The sequence below is a fragment of the Ranitomeya variabilis genome, chromosome 6 (assembly GCF_051348905.1).
Source record: "Ranitomeya variabilis isolate aRanVar5 chromosome 6, aRanVar5.hap1, whole genome shotgun sequence".
Classification (NCBI taxonomy): Eukaryota; Metazoa; Chordata; class Amphibia; order Anura; family Dendrobatidae; genus Ranitomeya; species Ranitomeya variabilis.
The window spans coordinates 16,232,704-16,255,325 of record NC_135237.1 but is presented as its reverse complement, the minus strand read 5'-3'; the positions used below and the strand labels follow the sequence as shown (position 1 = coordinate 16,255,325).

General features: G+C 44.9%; 1 protein-coding gene across 1 annotated transcript in view; it reads right to left on the bottom strand.

Moving 5' to 3' along the window:
• Positions 1-22,622, bottom strand: part of LOC143782218 (uncharacterized) — a 58,444-nt gene that overhangs the window by 25,394 nt on the left and 10,428 nt on the right. Inside the window, exons 2-4 of the mRNA XM_077269429.1 lie at positions 17,196-17,322; positions 12,772-16,854; positions 12,391-12,419 (exon numbers count right to left, since the gene is read on the bottom strand). Coding sequence (XP_077125544.1) covers positions 12,391-12,419; positions 12,772-16,854; positions 17,196-17,322 — 4,239 coding nt within the window. The remainder of the gene's footprint in view (positions 1-12,390; positions 12,420-12,771; positions 16,855-17,195; positions 17,323-22,622) is intronic.

Sequence of the window (22,622 nt, the reverse complement as noted above, 5' to 3'; positions counted from 1 at the left end):
CACTTAAGCATTACTGTGTTGTTATAGGGGCACTCAGAGTATTGCGACCATCAAAGTTGTATACCGTCATAATATGGCGGTAAAATCAATGTTCATTTTTGTATATAGATTTATTTTCTATAACTGTGCGGTCATATTCTGAGGTTCCACCATATTCACAATTAGAGTGCGCAAGCGTAACTGTAATCAGGGTTAGCTGGTTAGGAGCCCACTCAGATGTTTCGCCCCCCCTAAGTTGAAACCCTAGCTACGCCTCTGAGCGGGTGAAATAAGTATTGAACACCAATTTTCTAAGTAAATCTATTTCTAAAAGGTGCTATTGCCATGAGATTCTCTCTAGATGTCGGTAACAACACATCCAATGCACACAGGAAGGAAATCACAATAGATGTCCATAAATTATGTTTAATAATGAGAAATGATACAGGAAAAAAGTGTTGAAAACAAGAGAGTTAGCCATGGAAAGTCCTGACACCAGCTGAAATCTATCAGTAATTAGAAAGCAATCTTGCCGCTTAGTGACAAATGATATCAACTGATGGCCTATAAAATTGGATCTCTTTACCCCAAGAGGCCACACAAGAAACATCTCATAATAGGTAAAACCAGGGAGCTGTCTCAAGACCTTTGCAACCTTTTTGTTGCAAAACATCCTGATGGCATTAGTTACAGAATAATTTCTAAACTACGGAAGGCTACAGTGAGCACGGCTGGGGTCATAGTGTGAAAGTGTAAAGAACATAATTTCACCATAAACCGGCCACGACCAGGTGCTCCCCACAAGATGAGAGCAAAATTGAACTCTTTGGATGCACATAACGTTTTCCCACAAACAAAGTTAATTTTAATCAATAGATCTTTGAATAATAATTTCCATAATTGAATGTGTTTTAAAATATTGATTCTGTGTTTTAGACAATCTTGCAAATGTCCCCTTACTGTGCACGGTGTAAGGGCTGTGTCTGACCGTGCAGGAACATGGTCGGATATACCACATCTCCTGGGCAGGGGAGGAAGCAAAAGAAAGTATACAGACAGGACAGCACAAGATGACAGCTGATTGTTTCCTTGAGGTAAAACGTTGTTTAGAAACATGTTTGCTTTCCCAAAAGAATCAGCTGTGATTCCCAGCTGTAATGTGTGCATAGTCTTTTGCTTCCTCCCCTGCCCAGGAGATGTGGTATGATCAGACCATGTCCCTGCACAGTCAGACACGGCCATTACACAGTACACAGCAGGGGCACATTTATAAGATTATCTCAGCACAGGAACATTTTATTTAAACACATCCAATTGTGGAAATTATTATATTTCCAAGATCTATTAATTAAAATCTACTTTTTTTCGTGGGACAACCATTTTAATTTATGAACAGCTATGGTTTCATTTCTTTACCTGTGTCGATTGGATGGGTTGTTACTGACATCTGGTGAGAATTTCATGGCAATAGCACCTTTAGAAATAGAGTTACTTAGAAAATTGGTGACGTGCGCAATGCTTATTTCACCGTAAAAGCAGACGAGATCCAGGGCCATTATTGGAGAAGAGGAACAACGGGAGGATGGATCCTGATTTCTGTGGCACCATACTGGTAGGTGAAGCAGTATGAATAGCTGGTGGCGGTGGACTAATGGTGGGAAGAGATTTTCTTGGCGCACCCTGCCTTCTTTAACACCCGTGGCTGAATCCTTCATTTCAGGCTGGTGAAGGTGGAGTAATGAAGCGTTTAGGTTTTATTAGTGCACCCTGATACCAAGAATGGAGCTTTTGATAGATGAGGGTTCACGTACCACAGGTGTGGCTTCAGGCAGAAGTACCGCAGTTAGTGGTGTCAGGGTTCAGGGACCTCCAGGTGTGGTTTTGAGTTTAGACTCTTTCCACTCAAGGACCAGAGGATTCAGGTTCTGGGCTTGGCCACAAAAGAATCTTGAGTTCGGGTTCTAACAGGATAACTACAGGATCAAGGGACCTGACAGTTGAGTAGCCCTTGCCAGCTAATTAACACTAAGGAGGAAGTTGTACAGGCACCTCCCTACAGGGGAGTGCGCCTTAAAAACTAGATACCTCCCAGCTATTGGCTGGGGGCATATTCAGAGTGCGCGGTGCCCCTTTAAGAGACAAGTACAGCAGCAAGTGCACAGAATTTGGGAGCCAGAGACAGCAGCATGACAGGGAGACACCGCCAAGAAAATACAGCGGTGAGTATGTCGGCGTCCCTGCCGGGAGAACAAAGGAGAAACATGCAGGGATGCCGGCATTGATGTTACATAGGATTATGTGATAATTTGTGTGTGTATATTACAGCATACCTGGTGACCCATTAGGCCCCAGGTTCAGGTGGGTAGACAGGCACTGAGCGTCGGTGCAAGTGGCAGGGTGACATGTGGACAGCGAGGATGAGACTCCCTCAGGAATCTTGGGAACAGCAGGATGGATGCATCAAAGTCAGCAAAAACAGGCAACACGGTGCACACAGGAGAGCAACAAACTAAAGTCTCAGATAACAATCAGAAGATGCAGGTGTGTGTCCTAATGGGCATTAAAAGACCTAGGGAGATGATGTCACATGCCGAGGAACCTGCAACGCCCAACATGGAGCACAAAAGAGGGCAGCGGACTGAGGTGAGAGCCCAGACCAGAGACAGGCGTGTAACAGTGTGAAAGCGACACCATTGCTCCATATCACAAACATAAAACCCACTGGTGATATTATGAAACATTCTGCAACTTCACTTTTCATTTCAATCCCTCACCATTTGCTTAACCTCAGTAAATTGGAGTATTCTAAGCCGAAACCCTCTCTGGAGCTCATACTGCTCACAGCTAACATGCATAGCTTATTGGGCATCCCTGTCCACAACCATGGACCTTAATATAGAGACAGGGCCCTTTTGCAACTATAAAAGCCTTTACAAGATTTTGGGGTGTCTGTAGGACTCTATGACTCTTTTTGGGGACAGCACTGAATGAAACTCAAGTGAAAGCCATAATGTGAGTTATGACCTGAAGTCCCAGTGTGTGATTCCAGGGCCGATTCTGCATGCTGAGATCTCCGCTGGACAGGTCATTTGGGTAGTCACCAAGCAGCCAGCACCCCCCGTCCCTCACTGCTTTCTGCCAAGTGATCATTGGAAACAATATGGCAGCCAGAAGCAAAGATAGAATATTAAATTCACCAGGTAGGAACGTGGGATTGTCTAGTATTTGGCTACCGTTGGTTTTGGTTGTATGATGAATATTGTGTATGGAAAGCACCACACATATACACCACAAGAGACTAATGTAATCCATTGGGCATCTTGCTAGGTCGCCGTATCTTTTGAGATTTCCCCATCATCTTGAGTGACCACCCTTCTTGACTTCCTAGCTAACGTTCTGCAACCTTATAATATGTCTGGCTCCATGACACCAAAGAAAACTAAATTCCTAGGTGATTATTCTCCTGTCATGTCACCAGAGTGGAAATATTGGCAATGTAAGACTATTCCTACTGAGTGTGTTGGGGGACACTCGCTTGGCCGCGATATTCAACACGCGGGCACGGTTTTTTAAAACAAAACAGTCCATACGGTTTATTATGCCTCATAAACCATACCACGAGCAGTCCATTTACATACTGAACCAGGACATCACTTTAAGTTTCAAGCCCTTACTCTGTGGCAACTAAACACGCTGGTCCTCACTGACCAGTTGCCGAGGGTTACCACACAGTTCGTGTTACAAGCACCGACAGTTTATGGAGGTACCTTATGGGAGCTCCTGCTCCATCTGCTGACTCCTTGTCAGACCTCTCTCCTGGGGAAACTGCCTTACGGGGTTCACCAACTTGCCTGGCCGGCACACATCAGTCAGTCCAGAGCCACCGAAGGCCGGTAGCTTCCCCAACACCGATCACCGATCATCCAGGTCCCCAGTCTCTCAGGTGCTCCAAGAAGACTCCACTCACAGGAGCACTTAACCCAGACTGTCCAGGACCATGATCACACTGTGGTCTTCAGAACGTCCATCCCCCCCTGGGACCGTTCAACACAGAGGCATGTGGCCTGTCTGGGTGCTATTCAGGACTTCGTTCAACACCACAGGCCACCAGGTCCAAACCATGTGCTTTCCAGGAAGCCTCCTCCCAGGTCTTCCAACACAGGCTTCCAGGACCTTGCTGTTGTGAACTCTGCTTTTGGGCTCCCTCTTGTGGTCACAAGTGGTACTGTGTGAGTGCTGTCTTTGGGCTCCCTCTGGTGGCTCTTTGTGTCATTCTGCAGGTCTGAGGCTGGATCAGCTGTCTCGTTATGTTAGCTGGTTTCCTATTTAGTTCACCTGGACTATCAGTTGTTGCCTGCTGTCAATGTATTCAGTGCTATTTTGATCTCTCCTGCCTACCTTGGTTACCAGTCTCTCCAAGAGAAGCTAAGTTTTCTGTTTGTTCATTTTTTGATCATCAGTGTTCAATATGTTCCTTGGTTATTTATTTGTCCTTGTCCAGCTTGCTAATATGTGATTTCCTTACTTGTTGGTAGCTCTAGGTGGCTGAGTTTCTCCCCTCACACCGTTAGTTGGTGTGGGGGTTCTTGAATTCTCAGCGTGGATATTTTGTATAGGGTTTTTTACTGACCGCACAGTTCCCTGCCTGTCTTCTGCTATCTAGTATTAATGGGCCTCAATTGCTGAATCTGTTTTCATTACTACATTTTGTATTTTCCTCTTACCTCACCGTTATTATTTGTTGGGGGCTTCCTATATCTTTGGGGTAATTTCTCTGAGGCAAGTGAGGTCTTACTTTCTCTATAGGGGTAGCCAGTTTCTCAGGCTGCGTCGAGACGTCCAGGAATTTAGGCACGTTCACCGGCTACCTTCAGTGTGTTTGGTTAGGATCAGATTTGCGGTCAGTCCAGTTACCACCTCCCTAGAGCTCGTTCTATGTTCAGTTACTTAGCTAGTTAATTCTGTGATCCTCAGCCACTAAGGATCATAACAGTACAGCAGGCCAAAAAGTGTTTAATGCATCGCAGAAGTGGGATAAGAGAAGTCCTGAGTACAATTTTTTTTTTTCCTCTCCCTTTGCTACAGTCTGTCCAGCTTCTCTCATCCCCTTAATCTCTGGGTGGCTTTGAGTTCAGCTGCAGACATGGATATTCAGAGTCTGACTTCTAGTGTGGATCATCTTGCTGCAAGGGTGCAAAGCATTCAGGATTTTGTTGTTCACAGTCCTATGTCTGAGCCAAAAGTACCTATTCCTGAGTTGTTTTCTGGAGATAGATCAAGGTTTCTGAATTTTAAGAATAATTGTAAATTATTTCTTTCTTTGAGACCTCGTTCCTCTGGTGATTCCGCTCAGCAAGTTAGAATTGTTATCTCCCTGTTACGTGGCGACCCTCAAGATTGGGCTTTCTCCCTGGCGCCAGGAGATCCTGCATTGCTGAATGTGGATGCGTTTTTTCTGGCGCTTGGATTGCTTTATGAGGAACCTAATCTTGAGAACCAGGCAGAAAAGGCCTTGCTGGCTCTCTCTCAGGGCAAGGATGAAGCCTAGTTGTATTGTCAAAAATTTCGGAAATGGTCGGTGCTTACTCAATGGAATGAGTGTGCCCTGGCTGCAAATTTCAGAGAAGGTCTTTCTGAAGCCATTAAAAATGTTATGGTGGGGTTCCCCACGCCTGCAAGTCTGAATGACTCAATGGCTTTGGCCATTCAGATTGATCGGCGTTTGCGGGAGCGCAAATCTGCGCACTATTTGGCGGTGTTTTCTGAACAGAGACCTGAGTCTATGCAATGTGACCGAATTCTGACCAGAGTTGAGCGGCAAAATCATAGACGTCAAAATGGGTTGTGCTTTTACTGTGGTGATTCAACTCATGTTATCTCAGCATGCTCTAAGCGCTTAAAAAAAAAATCGCTAAAACTGTCACCGTTGGTACTATACAGCCTAAATTCATTTTGTCTGTTACTTTAATTTGTTCTCTGTCATCTTACTCGGTTATGGCTTTTGTGGATTCAGGTGCTGCCCTGAACCTGATGGATTTGTCGTTTGCCAGGCGCTGTGGTTTTGTCCTGGAGCCTTTAGAATTCCCTATTCCACTGAGGGGAATTGATGCTACACCATTGGCTGAGAATAAGCCTCAGTATTGGACTCAAGTGACCATGTGCATGACTCCTGTACATCAGGAGGTGATTCGCTTTCTTGTGCTGCATAATTTGCATGATGTTGTCGTTTTGGGTCTGCCATGGCTGCAGGCTCATAATCCAGTGCTGGATTAGAAAGCTATGTCTGTTTCAAGTTGGGGTTGCCAGGGGATTCATGGCGATGCTCCTTTGGTGTCAATTGCTTCTTCCACTCCTTCTGAGGTCCTTGAGTTTTTGTCGGACTACCAGGATGTATTTGATGAGCCCAGATCCGGTGCCCTACCTCCTCATAGGGATTGTGATTGTGCTATAAATTTGATTCCTGGTAGTAAGTTCCCTAAGGGACGACTTTTTAATTTGTCTGTACCAGAACATACCGCTATGCGGAGTTATATAAAGGAGTCTTTAGAGAAGGGACATATTCGCCCGTCCTCCTCCCCTCTTGGTGCAGGATTCTTTTTTGTGGCCAAGAAGGATGGTTCTCTGAGACCTTGTATTGATTATCGTCTTCTAAATAAAATCACGGTGAAATTTCAGTATCCTTTGCCATTATTATCTGATCTGTTTGCTCGGATTAAGGGGTCCAGTTGGTTCACCAAGATAGATCTTCGTGGTGCGTATAACCTTGTGCGTATTAAGCAGGGGGATGAATGGAAAACAGCATTTAATACGCCCGAAGGCCATTTTGAGTACTTGGTGATGCCTTTTGGACTCTCTAATGCTACTTCTGTGTTCCAGTACTTCATGCATGACATCTTCCGAGAATATCTGGATAAATTTATGATTGTGTATCTGGATGACATTTTGGTCTTTTCTGAGGACTGGGAGTCCCATGTGAAGCAGGTCAGGATGGTATTTCAGGTCCTACGTGCTAATGCCTTATTTGTGAAGGGCTCAAAATGTATTTTCGGAGTACAGAAGGTTTCCTTTTTGGGTTTTATTTTTTCTCCTTCTACTATTGAGATGGACCCAGTCAAGGTTCAGGCTATTCATGACTGGACTCAGCCCACATCTGTTAAGAGTCTTCAGAAGTTCTTGGGTTTTGCTAATTTTTACCGTCGCTTCATTGCTAATTTTTCTGGCGTGGTTAAACCCTTGACGGATTTGACCAAGAAGGGTTCTGATGTGACTAATTGGTCTCCTGCGGCCGTGGAGGCCTTTCGGGAGCTGAAGCGCCGGTTTTCTTCGGCTCCAGTTTTGTGTCAGCCTGATGTCTCTCTTCCTTTTCAGGTCGAGGTTGATGCTTCTGAGATTGGAGCAGGGGCTGTTTTGTCGCAGAGAAGCTCTGATTGCTCTGTGATGAAGCCTTGTGCTTTCTTTTCGAGAAAGTTTTCGCCTGCCGAGCGGAATTATGATGTTGGTAATCGGGAGTTGTTGGCTATGAAGTGGGCATTTGAGGAGTGGCGACATTGGCTCGAGGGAGCTAAGCATCGTGTGGTGGTCTTGACTGATCACAAAAATCTGATTTATCTCGAGTCGGCCAAGCGGCTGAATCCTAGACAGGCTCGTTGGTCGTTGTTTTTCTCCCGTTTCGATTTCGTGGTCTCGTACCTGCCTGGTTCGAAGAACGTGAAGGCTGATGCGCTTTCTAGGAGTTTTGTGCCTGACTCTCTGGGAGTTTCAGAGCCGGCTGGTATCCTCAGAGAGGGAGTGATTTTGTCTGCCATTTCCCCAGATTTGCGACGAGTGCTGCAGAAATTTCAGGCGGATAGACCTGACCGTTGCCCACCAGAGAGACTGTTTGTCCCAGATAGATGGACCAGCAAAGTTATTTCCGAGGTTCATTCTTCGGTGTTGGCAGGCCATCCTGGGATTTTTGGTACCAGAGATTTGGTGGCTAGGTCCTTCTGGTGGCCTTCCTTGTCGCGGGATGTGCGTTCCTTTGTGCAGTCCTGTGGGATTTGTGCTCGGGCTAAGCCTTGCTGTTCTCGTGCTAGCGGTTTGCTTTTGCCTTTGCCTGTCCCGAAGAGGCCTTGGACGCACATTTCCATGGATTTTATTTCGGATCTTCCAGTCTCTCAGAGAATGTCTGTCTGTCATCTGGGTGGTGTGTGATCGTTTTTCCAAAATGGTCCATTTGGTGCCCTTGCCTAAGTTGCCTTCCTCCTCCGATTTGGTTCCTCTATTTTTTCAGAATGTGGTCCGCTTGCACGGCATCCCTGAAAATATTGTGTCTGACAGAGGATCCCAGTTCGTGTCCAGATTTTGGCGGATCTTTTGTACTAAGATGGGCATTGATTTGTCTTTTTCGTCGGCCTTCCATCCTCAGACGAATGGCCAAACCGAGCGAACTAATCAGACCTTGGAAACTTAAGATGTTTTGTTTCTGCTGATCAGGATAATTGGGTGACTTTTTTGCCATTGGCCGAGTTTGCCCTTAATAATCGGGCTAGTTCTGCTACTTTGGTTTCGCCTTTTTTCTGCAATTCTGGTTTTCATCCTCGTTTCTCCTCGGGTCAGGTCGAGCCTTCTGACTGTCCTGGGGTGGATTCTGTGGTGGATAGGTTGCAGCAGATTTGGAACCATGTGGTGGACAATTTGAAGTTGTCACAGGAGAAGGCTCAGCGCTTTGCCAACCGCCGTCGCGGTGTGGGTCCCCGACTTCATGTTGGGGATTTGGTATGGCTGTCTTCTCGGTATGTTCCTATGAAGGTCTCCTCTCCTAAATTCAAGCCTCGCTTCATCGGTCCTTATAAGATTTTGGAAATCCTTAACCCGGTGTCATTTCGTCTGGACCTCCCAGCGTCGTTTGCCATTCATAACGTGTTCCATAGGTCTTTGTTGCGGAGGTATGTGGTGCCTGTGGTTCCTTCTGTTGAGCCCCCTGCCCCGGTGCTGGTTGAGGGCGAATTGGAGTACGTGGTGGAGAAGATCTTGGATTCTCGTATTTCAAGACGGAGGCGTCAGTATTTGGTTAAGTGGAAGGGCTATGGTCAGGAGGATAATTCCTGGGTTGTCGCCTCTGATGTTCATGCGGCTGATTTGGTTCATGCCTTCCATGTTGCTCATCCTGATCGCCCTGGGGGTTTTGATGAGGGTTCGGTGACCCCTCCTCAAGGGGGGGGGTACTGTTGTGAACTCTGTTTTTGGGCTCCCTCTTGTGGTCACAAGTGGTACTGTGTGAGTGCTGTCTTTGGGCTCCCTCTGGTGGCTCTTTGTGTCATTCTGCAGGTCTGAGGCTGGATCAGCTGTCTCGTTATGTTAGCTGGTTTCCTATTTAGTTCACCTGGACTATCAGTTGTTGCCTGCTGTCAATGTATTCAGTGCTATTTTGATCTCTCCTGCCTACCTTGGTTACCAGTCTCTCCAAGAGAAGCTAAGTTTTCTGTTTGTTCATTTTTTGATCATCAGTGTTCAATATGTTCCTTGGTTATTTATTTGTCCTTGTCCAGCTTGCTAATATGTGATTTCCTTGCTTGCTGGTAGCTCTAGGGGGCTGAGTTTCTCCCCTCACACCGTTAGTTGGTGTGGGGGTTCTTGAATTCTCAGCGTGGATATTTTGTATAGGGTTTTTTACTGACCGCACAGTTCCCTGCCTGTCTTCTGCTATCTAGTATTAGTGGGCCTCATTTGCTGAATCTGTTTTCATTTCTACGTTTTGTATTTTCCCCTTACCTCACCGTTATTATTTGTTGGGGGCTTCCTATATCTTTGGGGTCATTTCTCTGAGGCAAGTGAGGTCTTACTTTCTCTATAGGGGTAGCCAGTTTCTCAGGCTGCGTCGAGACGTCCAGGAATTTAGGCACGTTCATCGGCTACCTTCAGTGTGTTTGGTTAGGATCAGATTTGCGGTCAGTCCAGTTACCACCTCCCTAGAGCTCGTTCTATGTTCAGTAACTTAGCTAGTTCATTCTGTGATCCTCAGCCACTAAGGATCATAACACTTGCACTTGGACCATTCAGATCCAAACACTGGAACCACACAGGACCCACACAGGACCCACACAGGACATGTGACCCACACCCTGGCCACATTATGTACCCGTAAGCACACCCACAGTAATGGATCAACTGGGCTGGTCACGTGATCCTGACATCACTGCAGGTCGATTCTCACGGCCTCAATACGACTCCGTGCACATACTGGGGAGACCATGCAGCGCCCCCTACCTGTTACAGGGGTCACTGCATCACAGCATGAAAAGTGGGAGCAAAACAAGGCCCTTCTCATCCCACAAGGAAGATCCTCTGATGAGATTTTGTAGGTGCAGCAGATCACTACACAAGTCTTGTTAGAGGACCATTTTACATTCATGACCAGGTTATTGCTCCAGTTGGAAGAGAGCTCTTGATGGTTAAGATCTCATGATGATTAATGCTGTTTGGGTGTGTACATATGGCAGAGCCTAGTAGTCATAGGTCTCTCGTCACTGCCGTACAGGCACTGCGAGGGGTCATATGGATGGTAATGTTTTCTTCTAGTAGAAATGCTTCCACCATCTACAAACACCAACTTCAAAAAAGTGTGCCGCTGTCTAAATGTAAACGGAATAATAATTTAATGACTTGGAAATCTCTTATCACCATATGTTAAAGCGCTATGGAATAAATGGCCCTATAATAATAAATATAATAATAATATGTTATACAGAAGAGATCAGAAGGTAAACATTGGACGTTTTTATATTTCATTTGAAAAAATAAACTAATTTAAGATTTGATGGCACCAACACATCTCAAAGTTTGTGATGGGGCTAACAAAAGGCTGAAAAAGTAAGTGGCACTAATGGAGGGTCAAACGTCAACTAAGTTACATGACTGTGTATAAAAAAGAGCATGAGAGAGAGGCAGAGTCTCCCAGAAGTAAAGATGGTCAGAAGACATCAATCTGCGAACAACTGCAGCTAAAAATTGTGGAACAAATTCAGAAAAATGTTCCACAACTTAAAATTGCAAAGACAAATACCACCATCTACAGCACATAATATCATCAGAAGATTCAGATTCTGGAGAAATCCTGTGCACAAGGGTCAAGGCCGACCATCAGTATTGGAGGCTTGCGATCTCTGGGTCCTTCCTCAGGCCGCACTGCATTAAAGACAGGTGTGATTCAAAGGTGCAAATCACTACACGGTCTCAGGAATACATCCAGAAATCATTGTCTATGAATAGAGATGAGCAAATTAATTTGAGTGGAACTGAATTCCTCTTGAATTTTGCAAAAATGCACATTTGCCAAAATGCTAATTTTTAAAAAATTTTCCACACTATCTTTTTGAACCATAGAAGGCCATAAAAACATTAAAAAAAACTTTTACTTACCTCACCGGCCCATCCGGTCCTCATCAAATCCCCAGGCCTCTATTGCTAGGCCGAAGCTTCCATGTTTATTAAGAACGCACCCTCCTGGGCCTAGGAAACCTAAAAGCTTCGGCCTATGAAGCGAGGCCTAGGATTTCACTGCTGCCGATGCTGATCCAAAATTGCGGTGAGGATCGGACAAATGGCAGTGAGTAACGGAAGGGCCGGAAGGGTCAGCAGTAAGGGGAGTGAAAAATTATTTTTTTTAACATATGATGTTTATTATGCTTTGCGGTCTGGAGAGAACCAAGAACATTATAAGGGACATTGAATTCACGGAGATTAACTTGTCCACAAATTGAAAGTCCCAAGAAAAACCTTGTGAACAGGCAAATAGGAATTTACCCGATCATAGTTCTGCGTGCAAACCACAAATGTAAGTGAAAGCTCTGTCATAAAAAGGAGATCAGCACAATCCATAAACGCTGCTGTCTTCTCTGCGGCCAAGCTCATTTATAATGGACGAAGGCAAAAATGGAAAACTGTTCTGCACAGAGATCCTGCATCTCTCAAGTATCGCGGGCTTTAGTGAACACGAGAGGCGCCATCAATGCTGAGCGTTATATAGAGGCGATAGAACAACATCTGCTCCATTGGGACATCAGGGAAGACTTTATATATTTCAGCAGGACAATGGTAAACCACATCCTGCCTCCATCACACAGCACAGAAGAGTCTGGGGGATGAACTGGCCACCTGCAGTCAGGACCATCCATTATGGTCGAAAAATCTGGCAAAGACCCCGAACTGTGGAGCAACGAGAATCCGACATCAAACAAGAAGAGACAACGTTCCTCTCCCAAAGTTCCAGCGATTGTCTTCTTACTTCACTGACATTTACATACTAATGTAGATGAAAAAAAGGGGACACTGCACAATGGTGGACACCTCGCAGGCACAACTAGTCTCATATTTGTCGCCACCATCAATTTATAAATTAGTTAATTCAAATTAAATAGAAAAAAGTCCAACGTTCAACATCTGATGTGTTCTACATTCTGCTGTTAGTAAAATATGGCGATAAGAGATTTCCAGATCACTGCATTCATAATTGTGGTTGTACATACAAAATCCAATTTGATATTTTGTATGCCACGAAGACAAAGCATGGCTTGGCCCCATACGCAATGATATCAATCATACTTTCACAGCTTATGCTTCCTAAACTGAAAGAAAAATTAAAGAAACGGCAATAAAATAAATAAAAAAAAAACGTTTAATTTACAGAATTGCTGAAAGCTTGCAAATATCCCTGAGAGCGGGCATCTCCTCCCCCATGGAGAGACAGGTAAAATGTTTCCAATAAATAATCTATAAATGTTTTTGCTTCCAGTCTTCCCTTTTGTCATGAACACAGGTTATATTTTTGATGTCTGAGAAGACCAGTCCGATAGCGGAATGTTTTGTTACAATCTGTACATCGAAATGGTTTCTCCCCCGTGTGGATTCGCTGATGGACGACAAGATTAAACTTCTGACTAAACTGTTTGTCACATTTCCCACAGGAATATGGCTTCTCTCCAGTGTGAGTCCTCTGGTGAAGGACAAGTTGGGAGGCTTTGCTGAAGACTTTTTTGCACATGTTACACTTGTGGCGGCCACTGGTGTGCACTGTCTGATGTTCCACATACTGATGTAACTTGGAAAAACATTTATTACAATGTTCACATTTATATTGTTTTTTTTCCGTTCTTAATCTGGTATCAACAGATATACGGTGATCTAAGACACAGGCTGAAGAACTATCATTAGCGTTCTTGAATTCTGTTTTATTCAAAAGTATGGACTTTGGTCCTTGGCCAAGCACTTGGTGATCCACAGGTGGACTGTATGGAGATTTAACATTGTTTGGGCCGTGGCTAAGAAATTTCGAATTGTGAGTCATGAATGAGGGTTTAACAGAGGATTGAAGAGTAGAATAAAGTGTATTGGTGCCTTTAAAAGGTTCTTTAGTACCCAAAGGATTCAACTTATTAACTTTACAGGATTTCGGGCATGTGGTCCTTTTAGTGGCAGAGTTTCCGAGTATTGAAAACAGAGTTCGATTTGACTTGTCATGTCCACCCAATGGTGAAGATGATGTCTTACATGGGATACCTTGCAAACTCTCTTGTGATGGTTCTCTTCTAAACTTTTTTGTTAAATCTGGAAGTTCATAGATACAATCTTTTCGAGATCCCCGAGAAGCAGCCACAGACTCAAATGACGTATCTGTTGTAGGGGTTGACTGTGCAAAGCGTAGGTTAGCAGAAGGTTTTTCTAATGGTGGCTTTTTTGTACATGGTCCATGCCTCTGATGACGAAGAAGACCTGTTCGGTATCGGAAGGATTTACAACATTCGGGGCATACATATGGGTTTTCTCCTGTATGTATTCGTTGGTGAACCACAAGATTGAATCTTTGGCTGAACCTTTTCCCACATTCTGTGCAGGCAAAAGGCTTTTCTCCAGTGTGAGTTCTTTTGTGAAGAATGAGGGTGGATTTTCTAATGAAACTCTTATTACATTCTGGGCAAGTATTTCGTGATCCGGTGTGGGATTTCTCATGTTCCATCAGTTGATTTTGGTGGATAAACGCTTTTCTGCATTGATTACATTTAAATGGTTTCTCAGTTACACTTTGTGAACTGGTATGTGATGGGGATGTAAAAGTATGGGTCAATGGGCCAATGGAAGTGGATGGTTTAGAAGGCTTACTACTATGCGCTTGAGAAGTTAGAGACAATGGCAATGAAGGTTTAGTCGGAGATTTCTTACTGAAAGATGGTTGGATGGTGGAATTTACTGAGGAGGAACATTTGCCACCAGATGTATCATCATGGGAAGGAGCATATTTCATACTAGAGGTTTGTGAACTTGAGATCATGGATGATAATTGACATTTTACACCTGATGGACGATATCTAGCAGAGGAAAGTCTTACATCTAGGTTACAAGAAGAAGTGGAGGAAGGTAATGTTGGGGTGTTACTCGATTGGTAAATGGTGTATGATGATGTGGTTGGGAGATGCTTTATAGCTGGTGAATTATGTCTTGAAGAACTTGAGGCTAAGGATAGTTTCTTATCTGACAGAGGGTTAGCCTTTAATAAATTACTGGTGGAGGAAGGCAAGGCCAATGAATGACCAATAGAGGAAGGTGAAGCCAATGGTTGCTTAATATCCAATGAATGACTGATGGAGGAAGGTGAGGCCAATAGATGCTTATTATTCAATGAATGATTGATGAAAGAAGGCGATACTAATGGAGGTTTAGTATCTAATGAATGATTAATAATGCAATGTGAGACCAAAGGAGGATTGGTATCTAATACATTACTCTTGCAGAAAGGGGAGGTCAACAAAGCTCTGATAGAGGAAGGAGAGGCCAAAGAAGGCTTATTAGTCAATGAATGACTGATAGAGGATGGTGAGGCCAATGGAGGCTTAGCATCCAATGAATGACTGTCAAGGGTAGGTGAGGCCAATGATTCCTTAGTATCCAAAGAGTGACTGATTGAGGAAAATGAGGCCATTGGAGGCTTATTATTCAATGAATAACTAACAGAAGGTGGTAAAGCTAAAGATGGCTTAATATCCCATGAATGACTGACAAGGGAAGGTGATGCCAATGATTGCTTAGTATCCAATGAGTGACTGATGGAGGAAGGTGATTCCGATGAAGCCTTTGTAGTCAATGAATGACTGATGGAGGAAGGTGAGGCCAATGGAGGCTTATTATTCAATGAATGACTGACAAGGGAAGGGGAGGCCAATGATTGCTTAGTATCCAATGAGTGACTGATGGAGGAAGGTGAATCCGATGAAGCCTTTGTATTCAAAGAATGACTGATAGAGGAAGGTGAGGCCAATGGAGGCTTATTATTAAATGAATGACTGATTGAGGAAGGAGAGGCCAATGGAGGCTTATTATTCAATAAATGACTGATATAGGCAGGAGAGGTCAATGGAGGCTTATTATTCAATGAATGACTGATGGAGGAAGGTGAATCCGATGAAGCCTTTGTAGTCAATGAATGACTGATGGAGGAAGGTGAGGCCAATGGAGGCTGCTTATTCAATGAATGACTGATGGAGGAAGGTGAGGCCAATGGGGGCTTAGCATCCAATGAATGACTGACAAGAGAAGGGGAGGCCAATGATTGCTTAGTATCCAATGAGTGACTAACGGAGGAATCTGAGGCAGTGGGATGTCTGCTACTTAAAACACTGTAGCTAGGGGAAGTAGTTGCTAAAGGTGTTTTATTACCGAATGGAGGACACATAGGAGGGGATAAAGCCAAGAGAGTCTTGATATTTGATTTATCATGTGTCAAGGTTGACAGAGATTTCATTCTCAAGTCATGGGATATGATAGATGTAGACGAGGGAAATTTAGTGCTTTTTCGATGATTTAAAGAAGAAGTTGCAGTTGAAGGGTCTTCAACATCTGGTAAATTACGGTTCATGTTCTTCAGGGATGACAATGGTCTAAGCTTTGATAGATGAAGTCTGGGATCTACTGTATCATGTCGGGAATTCGATGATTGATCAGTTGGAGAACATGAAGGTGCAGGTTTTCTTTGCACAGTAGACTTAAGATCTGAAGAGGCAGCTCTTTGAGGTGGATGTCCAGGGATCTTATTCTCCATCATTATTTGTGTTTTTGGCATAGTTTTCACACATTTTTTTTCTTTCTCGTGCCTGACAAGAGCAGGCTTGTAGCGGAAGCTTTTTTCACATATAGGACATCTATACGGCTTCTCTCCTGTGTGAATCCTCTGATGGATCACAAGGTTAAATCTCTGACTGAAACGTTTCCCACAGTCAGTACAAGCAAACGGCCGCTCCCCTGTGTGCGTCCTCCGATGAAGCTTAAGTATGGACTTCCTGATGAAGGTTTTCCCACAGTCAGGACACGTAAAAGTCTTGTTTTCCTGGTGTGTTTTTTCATGCTCGGTCAGAAGACTGAGGTCAGTGAATACCTTAGAACAATGCACACATTTACTGAAACTCTTCTCTTTTTCTAAGTTCTGAAGCCTGGGTCTCTTGTGAGAGATGTCATTTTTTGTCATCTCTTGGTCATCTTTTAGAGTCTTCATTGTGTATGTTCCCCAATTCAGATTCTCATGGATATCGAAAGTTCTACACTCATTGGATCTTGTGTTCTGAAGATTTGAGATGACCTCTTTGTCATCAGTAGTGGGCCATGTTTTGCTTCTGTGGTAGTTCATCTTATGGTCAACAAGAAGGGACCAGCTATAAAAGACTTCTTGACACTGGGAGCACTTGTGGTGGACATCTTCTAAGACACCATGGCAATACTTCTTGTAGCAACTGCTCACATTTTCTGTGTCTTGGTAATTCTTCTGAGTTCTTCGTGATTTCCTCCTTACTGAATTACTGGAGAATGTAGAAGTATTTTTGTTGATTTTACTATAATGCAGGAAAATGTCTTCTGAAAAAAATACAGAAAATTGTTAATGGAAATGTAATATTTATGTAACGAGATGATAAAATATGCAAATGATGTAAATCCTTATATACAGTCCCTTAGATGTTGACTTCTACGATACCAATTCAAGATTCAACTCTTCTAGCCCCTTACCAGTTCTAGCACGGCCTTCACTCTATGTAACCTCCTAAATCACCTTATTATTTGCTTACCAATTCAATCTTAGCCTCCACTGAACTAGTTTCCCACTAATTTTAGCATGGCCTCCATTCTACGAATTCCCCCGGCTTCAATTGCACTGTTCCTATCTAATCCAGACCGCTGCCTTCACCTGCCATCCTTACCCAATGAAAGCAAGACGTCCAGGTTTTCCTGCATGACCTCCATGTACAGGGCTTTCTGCCACTCCTTTAGATGGCGCCATTCTTCTTTTGAGAAATATACTGCCACATCATAAAAGTTCACAGAAATCTGAAATAAAGAATTGCGAATGAGTTTTGGACACTCCTAACTGGTGAACATAGCGTGTGAATAGGGTTGGTTCATTCCTAACTGGCATCGGAAATTCTACGTGTAATCCACAAATAAAGTGACACAACATATTAAGATATTGTGAAAAAGACCGGTGACCTGTCTACGATCCAGTTTAGAGTCTTATATTATTCATAAAATGGACTGGACGGTTTTTATAAGGAAGGCGGAGCGCCGTTTTTTTTGCTGATACACTCAGCACCGGAGGATAAAGACTTGTGAGTTTGATCAGCTGTAATTTATTTCTACATGCATTATGAATTGGAGTGAAATGTCGGCACCATCATCTGTAGGTAAGACCGCTGCAGAATTATCAGGATTCAACTCTATTTGTAATGTTATGATAATCAGATAATGCACTTAGTTATTCCCACATGAAAAGACTGTACAGAACCTGATGTAAATATAGGACGTCCCAAAATGTAAATAACAGACCAAGATATAAGCAGACACTGAACAAACTGTAGCGAAAATTCCTGCTCTGAAACCAGCAGAATTGTGAGAACAGCTCTGGAGTATAATACAGGATGTAACTCAGGATCAGTAATGTATGTACACAGTGACTGCACCAGCAGAATAGTGAGCGCAGCTCTGGAGCATAATACAGGATGTAACTCAGGATCAGTAATGTAATGTATGCACACAGTGACTGCACCAGCAGAATAGTGAGTGCAGCTCTGGGGTATAATACAGGATGTAACTCAGGATCAGTAATGAATGTACACAGTGACTGCACCAGCAGAATAGTGAATGCAGCTCTGGAGTATAATACAGGATGTAACTCAGGATCAGTAATGTAATGCATGTACACAGTGACTGCACCAGCAGAATAGTGAGTGCAGCTCTGGAGTATAATACAGGATGTAACTCAGGATCAGTAATGTAATGTATGTACACATTGACTGCACCAGCAGAATAGTGAGTGCAGCTCTGGGGTATAATACAGGATGTAACCCCGGATCAGTAATGTAATGTATGTACACATTGACTGCACCAGCAGAATAGTGAGTGCAGCTCTGGAGTATAATACAGGATGTAACTCAGGATCAGTAATGTAATGTATGTACACATTGACTGCACCAGCAGAATAGTGAGTACAGCTCTGGGGTATAATACAGGATGTAACTCAGGATCAGTAATGTAATGTATGTACACAGTGACTGCACCAGCAGAATAGTGAGTGCAGCTCTGGGGTATAATACAGGATGTAACTCAGGATCAGTAATGTAATGTATGTACACAGTGACTGCACCAGCAGAATAGTGAGCACAGCTCTGGAGTATAATACAGGATGTAACTCAGGATCAGTAATGTAATGTATGTACACATTGACTGCACCAGCAGAATAGTGAGTACAGCTCTGGGGTATAATACAGGATGTAACTCAGGATCAGTAATGTAATGTATGTACACAGTGACTGCACCAGCAGAATAGTGAGTGCAGCTCTGGGGTATAATACAGGATGTAACTCAGGATCAGTAATGTAATGTATGTACACAGTAACTGCATCAGCAGAATAGGGAGTGCAGCTCTGCTCAGCTGTTGCTCACTGTGGTAATTGAGGGTGTGGTCATTACTGATCCTGCTATGTGCTCCTGAGAACCACCACCTCTCCACCTGGGGACCTGTTCTCACTCTTACCCAGGGAGGGAGTGGGTTTCCTGGGATGAGTGAAGGAGCCAAGTCCCAGGCTTCTGTTCCCCGGACCAGGCCGGCGGGAGACAGGAGAAACCAGCCTGCACATCAGAGGACTCTGGGGTGAGACGCTCCACGAGGAGTCGCGGCAATGTGGAACCTACTACCCCTGGGTCTGCAGAGACCAAGAGAAGCCGCAAGGCTTCCAACATAGAGGATAAGCCTGCTAGCATTCATGATGGTTGTTCCAGAGAAAAGCTGAGTGCTCACGGAGGTGAGGCTGACCTCACTGAGGAAGGTTGGAGGCTGCAGAGACCCCGCGAGTCTGTGTCTACCTATGGCTCCCGACTCATGACCCACCTACGTGAGTATGAAGAAACAAGCAGGACCATCAGGAGGCTCTGGGAGGAGCTGCGCTACACAAGCGCCAAAGCTGCAGGTTCCTCCAAACCGAGGAAGACCTATCTCCAGGTGGAGGTAAGGGGGCTGAACATTTACATCAATATTCTGTAAGTCAAAAAAGCTTTTATAAAGAGAAAAGAGTGGTCCTTTCAAGGAAAAACTGATGAACGAAGATGGATTTAGTGAAATGGCGGATTCCAGAGAACAAAGGAAGATGGGGTTGCAATCTCAAAGCCAGGTGCATGATGAGAATGATGACCAGCGGAAAGCCCCAACTGGCAGCCTGCAAAGTCACCTGCAGGCCAGCGAGCTCCCTGATATACAGGCGACAGTGACATCTGAGCGCAGTTCTGCTGGTTCTGGGGAGGACAGTGATAACAGCGGCCAGGGAGGCACTCTAATAGTGGAGATAAAGTTCCTGGAGTCCCCAGTGTGCCTTCAGAATTTCCATCTTGGTGATGATCAACCAGAGGAGGCACCTTTGGACAAGAAGACACAGGCTAAGAAGACCACCAAGCCAAATCTGCAGGAAGGGGTAAGCTATGTGTATGCCCCCTTCCTGTACCCCCTGAGTTGGCTAGCCTGGGTTCTGCTGTGGATCCAGTGCAAACGCGCAAGAAGAGTACAGAGCGAGGAAGGAGGCACAGGGCTCTTTCTCTGCTTGTAGTAGTGGGAATGTAGCAGGAGGTGCATTAGCTGAGAGGCTGAACAGTAACAGCAACCTGGCAGCGGGTGTTCGATCAGGCCATGATATTGTGGTGTGCTCCTCAGTGGAGGGGGGAGCAGCCCAATGTCGGGAGCAACTCTGGTAGCCTTGTGACCCCTTAATGCTGTTGCCACTGATCACTTAGTTGAGAAGTGGCAGCAGTGTGAGGGAGCTTCCGGGGCTGGGAGTTCCAGTCCTCCCACCAAAGTGTTATTCTCTGTTGGCGCCGCTGGTCAGTAAGATCCTGAAGCTAAGGATCAGCGACACCTCACAGCAGCTAGAGATCAGCGGCGTCTTACAGAAAACGGCAAGCAATGTAAATTAACAACTGATGATGCGGGAGGCACATGTAAGACCAGGGGTGAGGTTGCCTCCAGTTCTATGGAGGTGGCCAAGCCTCTTGTGCCTGATGATTCTGAGGTTAAAATGTTATCCACTATCATTGCTGGTCCAGCATGAGTGAAGGTGGTGGTGAGTGTGAGTGATGAAAAAATTATTGTCTAAGGATGCGAATAGAGGTGTGGTTGTTTGTTTGGTGGAAGGTGAGATGGTGATGGAATTGGATGGTAATGATGTTGAGGCTGATGTAGTTACTGGTACAGTTACCCCTCTAGCAATGGCAACACCCATCAGGAGTTATGCCGATGTCACCTCTTGCGAAAATAGAGCGTCCTCCTTGTCTCCGAGAACGGCATGTTGCAGCAGCATCTCCTGGAGGCTCTAAAGAGGGGGGAGAGATCACTAATGGTAGAGGGTCAAGAGGATGATTTATCCTTCTGGATAGAGAGGCATGGCCTCGGGGCCTTCGGAGAGCAAAAAGAGGGGCATAAAGTATGGTCCCTCCCAACAGCCGGGGCTAGGTAGTGTGCGTAGGAATGTGGTCTGTCTTTGGAGGGGCAGTGATGCGTTTCCTCCAAGGCCTAAGGTTGTGAAGCTCCTGCTAAGGATGTTATGATCCGGTGACCTTGGAGCCGCATGAAACTTTCTCTGGAGTCGGTGGAACCTGTACTGACCGCAATCCTGAACTAACACCGCAACTAGAAGTAGCTGTGGGGTGTGCCTAACACGAACCTAGACACCGACACAGCCGGAGGACTAAATACCCCTATAGAGGGAAATAGGAATGCTACCTTGCCTCAGAGCAGACCCCCAAAGGATAGGCAGCCCCCCACGAATAATGACTGTGAGTAGGAGAAGAATAGACACACGCAGGTAGAAACAGGATTTAGCAAAAGAGGCCACTCTAGCTAAATAGGAAAGGATAGGACAGATTACTAGGCGGTCAGTATTAAAACCCTTCCAAAAATATCCACAGCAGATAATACAAAAAGTTCCACAATCTAACTAAAGACATGGAATGTATATCTGCCACTCCAGATAATCCAACAAGACTGAGAAAATACTGACACAATCGAAGCTGGACAAGAAAACACAAAGAATAGCACTGAATTGTGAAGCACACTGCATGTGTGCCACAGGAAAAAAAACCCAGACACTTATCTTTGCTGATTTGGCAGAAAGGCAGGAGGAACCAGGCAGAGGTCCATAACCTCCCAAGAACAATTGACAACTGGCAAGGACAAATGAATCCTGCACACCTAAATACCCCAGTCAGAACTGCAATCAGCAGATACACCTGACCAGGGCTGCAACTCAGGGGCAACTGCATTACCACCTACAACCACCGGAGGGAGCCCAAAGGCAGAATTCACAACAAAGGATGGGCTTCAAAGCAATTGACATCTACACCTTGATACATCCCTATTCCATGCCTGAGTTTGATGTCAGCTTTGTTTGGTCAGAGGGGCTTGAGCTCTTCTGGTTGAATTATGAGTTGGCAAAGAATGAGCCCAGCTGGCGAGACTTTGCCGTTCAGAGTCACTTTCTTGTTATCACATTATGACGTGGCTTCGCCGGTATGGAGTGGCGGTGGAGATCCAAAGAAAAACCACAAGGAGTTTGGCATCTGGTCAGGGGCTTGGATGTTGATGTAAAACTTAAGAGTTCAGGTGGTATGGTTGCCCACATACCATCATCTGCCTTCCTGGGTAGGGATTGTGTCCTGGTCTTCTACCAGGGGCAACTGAAGCTCTGTCACAGGTGCGGCGACCCCACACACTTCAGTGCAAACTGCACTGTGCTTTGGGTGGAGACGTCAGACATATTGCTGCATCTTTTGTGAAGATAAGATGCCACCTGTGTGGCGAGTTAGGTCACCCATTCAGCTGTTGTTCTTACTCCTTCACTAATGCAGTCGTGACAACAGTGGGAGAAAGCAGTGAGGCCGATTCTGCTGGGGAAGGGACTAGCAGAGGTGAGAGCTGAGGGCCAGGGAGGAAAAGCAAAAAAAAAAAAAAAAAGACGCCTGCCCAGCTGAGGTGTCTAGACAAGCGCAGACAGAAGAGGGAGTTGGGCGAGCTCCAGATCACTGGGGAGGCCCCTGTCCTGGACACGAGTCTTGCTGCTGAGGCCCCGAGAGATGATGAGTTGGATGAG